We start from the raw sequence: 2,065 nt of genomic DNA, 5'->3' as shown, positions 1-2,065 counted from the left end.
TTTGGATCAAATGATTACTGTTTATGGTCTTCTGTAAGTGCAAACCAAAATAGGAAAGGAAAATTGGTGAGGGGCAACTGGCCAGCACATGTGCAGTCCAACCTTAATCAAACAATGTTCTCTGATATTCTCAGACTTTGGAACAAATATAGGAAGAAGCACATAACTTTTGGAGACCAAAGTCAATTTTAGCCACTAAAATCGGCAAACCAATACTTATTGACAGTTAGGCTAACAAATTATACCTTTCAATTTTTAGCAAATGAGCATGCATGCCATGCAGACATGTATGTTAATAAGAAAAATATTGACAATGAAAGGAAAATCTTTTCTGTGTATAGCATTAACAGTTACCAAAACCATAAGAGAGAAAAATGGACACACCGCAAAATCAAGTTACATCACAAATTACAGCCACAAAAACACACACCCTCTATTTCTAACTTTCTACCCCAACATATTAAACTAATTAACAACCTTCCCAGCTTTTCCTCCTATATCCACCTTTTCTTTTCCCCTCCCTCTGGCAGGAAGGGCAGGGAAAACGGCAATTTAAGAGAGACCCTTTTCCTCTTTCTCTCCACATTCCAAGTTTCCAACCTAACAAGACCTTGTCCATCTAAAATATGAGTTCCAAAGCGTGGCTTGCGTTCCTTCTCCTGGCACTGGCCATGGTCGCTGAAACATATGCCACAATAGATGAATTTGCAACTACGTTAGAAGAATTTGACCCTATTATCTCTGATGGTGATGCTGATCTCATTGTAGATGACAATGAGTTTTTGATGAGTTCTGAATCAACACGTCGGTCACTGATGCATGGTCATCCTGGCAAAGGCAGAGGCAGAGCTAGGTATATCAGCTATGCAGCCCTTAGAAGTAACCAGGTCCCATGCGGTAGGCGTGGACGTTCCTACTACAATTGCAACCAAAGGGGTAGGGCAAACCCTTACAATCGTGGTTGCACTGCCATCACACATTGTGCCAGAGACACAAGTTAGATGAACAAAACAAGCCACAACAAAGAGGAAGATGCTGTTGCATGTGGCTAATAATACTCTTCATCTTTCTCATTGGGATTCTTGAGTAACATATATAATTGGTTGCAACAACTTCCTCCGTTCCAACAATTTGCATATTTTGAAGTCTTATTTTACGTTATGCGGGGTCTTGTTTAATTATTAGTATTGCGACAAATACTATTATAAGGTGGAAACAACTTGGTCTATTTCTATTTCTCTATATAACATCTCTGTTTACATTCTTCTTATTATAAATGTGGAGGAAATACACAATATTGACATTTATACGTTATGCGTACTTTTCCAAAGTTTCATTACTTTTTCTTTCCTGAAATAATCGTCTCTTCCTTTCTTTACTTTGGTTCTCCATTCCAGTTATTTGATCAGCAATAATGATTTAAGTTTTGGTAGAGATCATTTATCATGGGTGTCTGAGTTACTTAACAGTGGTTAATCAGTACTACACATAATTTTTAGCAATATTTTTTACCTACCACTAAATAAATAAAATTATAGTGAAAGACAACATCTAAAAGATGCCATCAAATATGTGTGTGTATATATATATATATATATATATATATATATATATATATATATATATATATATATATATATTATTTTTATGATAATTTATCTGTTGTATATAGTCTTTATTATTAAATATTCTTAATTAAGGATTTGAGTTTTGATTAATTTTATTAAGATTTTTTGAAGGGACAAGTGTAAAAATATTTGTTGATTTTTAGTCTAAAATAATTTTAATTTATCATTCACTCATACACTATTAAATATTATAAGTTTTTTTTATTTTTATGATAACTACTTAAAAGTCATATTAAAAGTCATATTAACGATTATTTGTAAATCATTGACAATATATAATTATTTAATTTATAAAAGAGAAATACATTAATTTGTTCTATTTTTAGTTTTGAGTTGTCCAACTAATTATTTAAGGATTTCTCGTAAATAAAAAAATTCCATTAAAAATTATTAATTAAGTGATTCCACTTAAGAAGTTGAGTTTGACTTATAAAAAA

The 2,065-nt window shown here is 32.1% G+C and overlaps 1 protein-coding gene across 1 annotated transcript; it reads left to right on the top strand.

Moving 5' to 3' along the window:
* The first annotated feature begins 445 nt into the window (after positions 1–445).
* Positions 446–1,307, top strand: LOC114385795 (protein RALF-like 19). The gene has a single exon (XM_028345860.1). It carries the CDS (start codon positions 627–629, stop codon positions 999–1,001), a length of 375 nt encoding a protein of 124 aa, XP_028201661.1. The 5' UTR covers positions 446–626; the 3' UTR covers positions 1,002–1,307.
* Positions 1,308–2,065: the final 758 nt, after the last annotated feature.

The sequence above is a fragment of the Glycine soja genome, chromosome 15 (assembly GCF_004193775.1).
Source record: "Glycine soja cultivar W05 chromosome 15, ASM419377v2, whole genome shotgun sequence".
Lineage (NCBI taxonomy): Eukaryota > Viridiplantae > Streptophyta > Magnoliopsida > Fabales > Fabaceae > Glycine > Glycine soja.
This window is presented reverse-complemented; position numbering and strand designations above follow the sequence as displayed.

Excerpts from the sequence above, each read along its gene's own strand:
- LOC114385795 (XM_028345860.1), top strand. The coding sequence starts at position 627 with ATGAGTTCCAAAGCGTGGCTTGCGTTCCTTCTCCTGGCACTGGCCATG.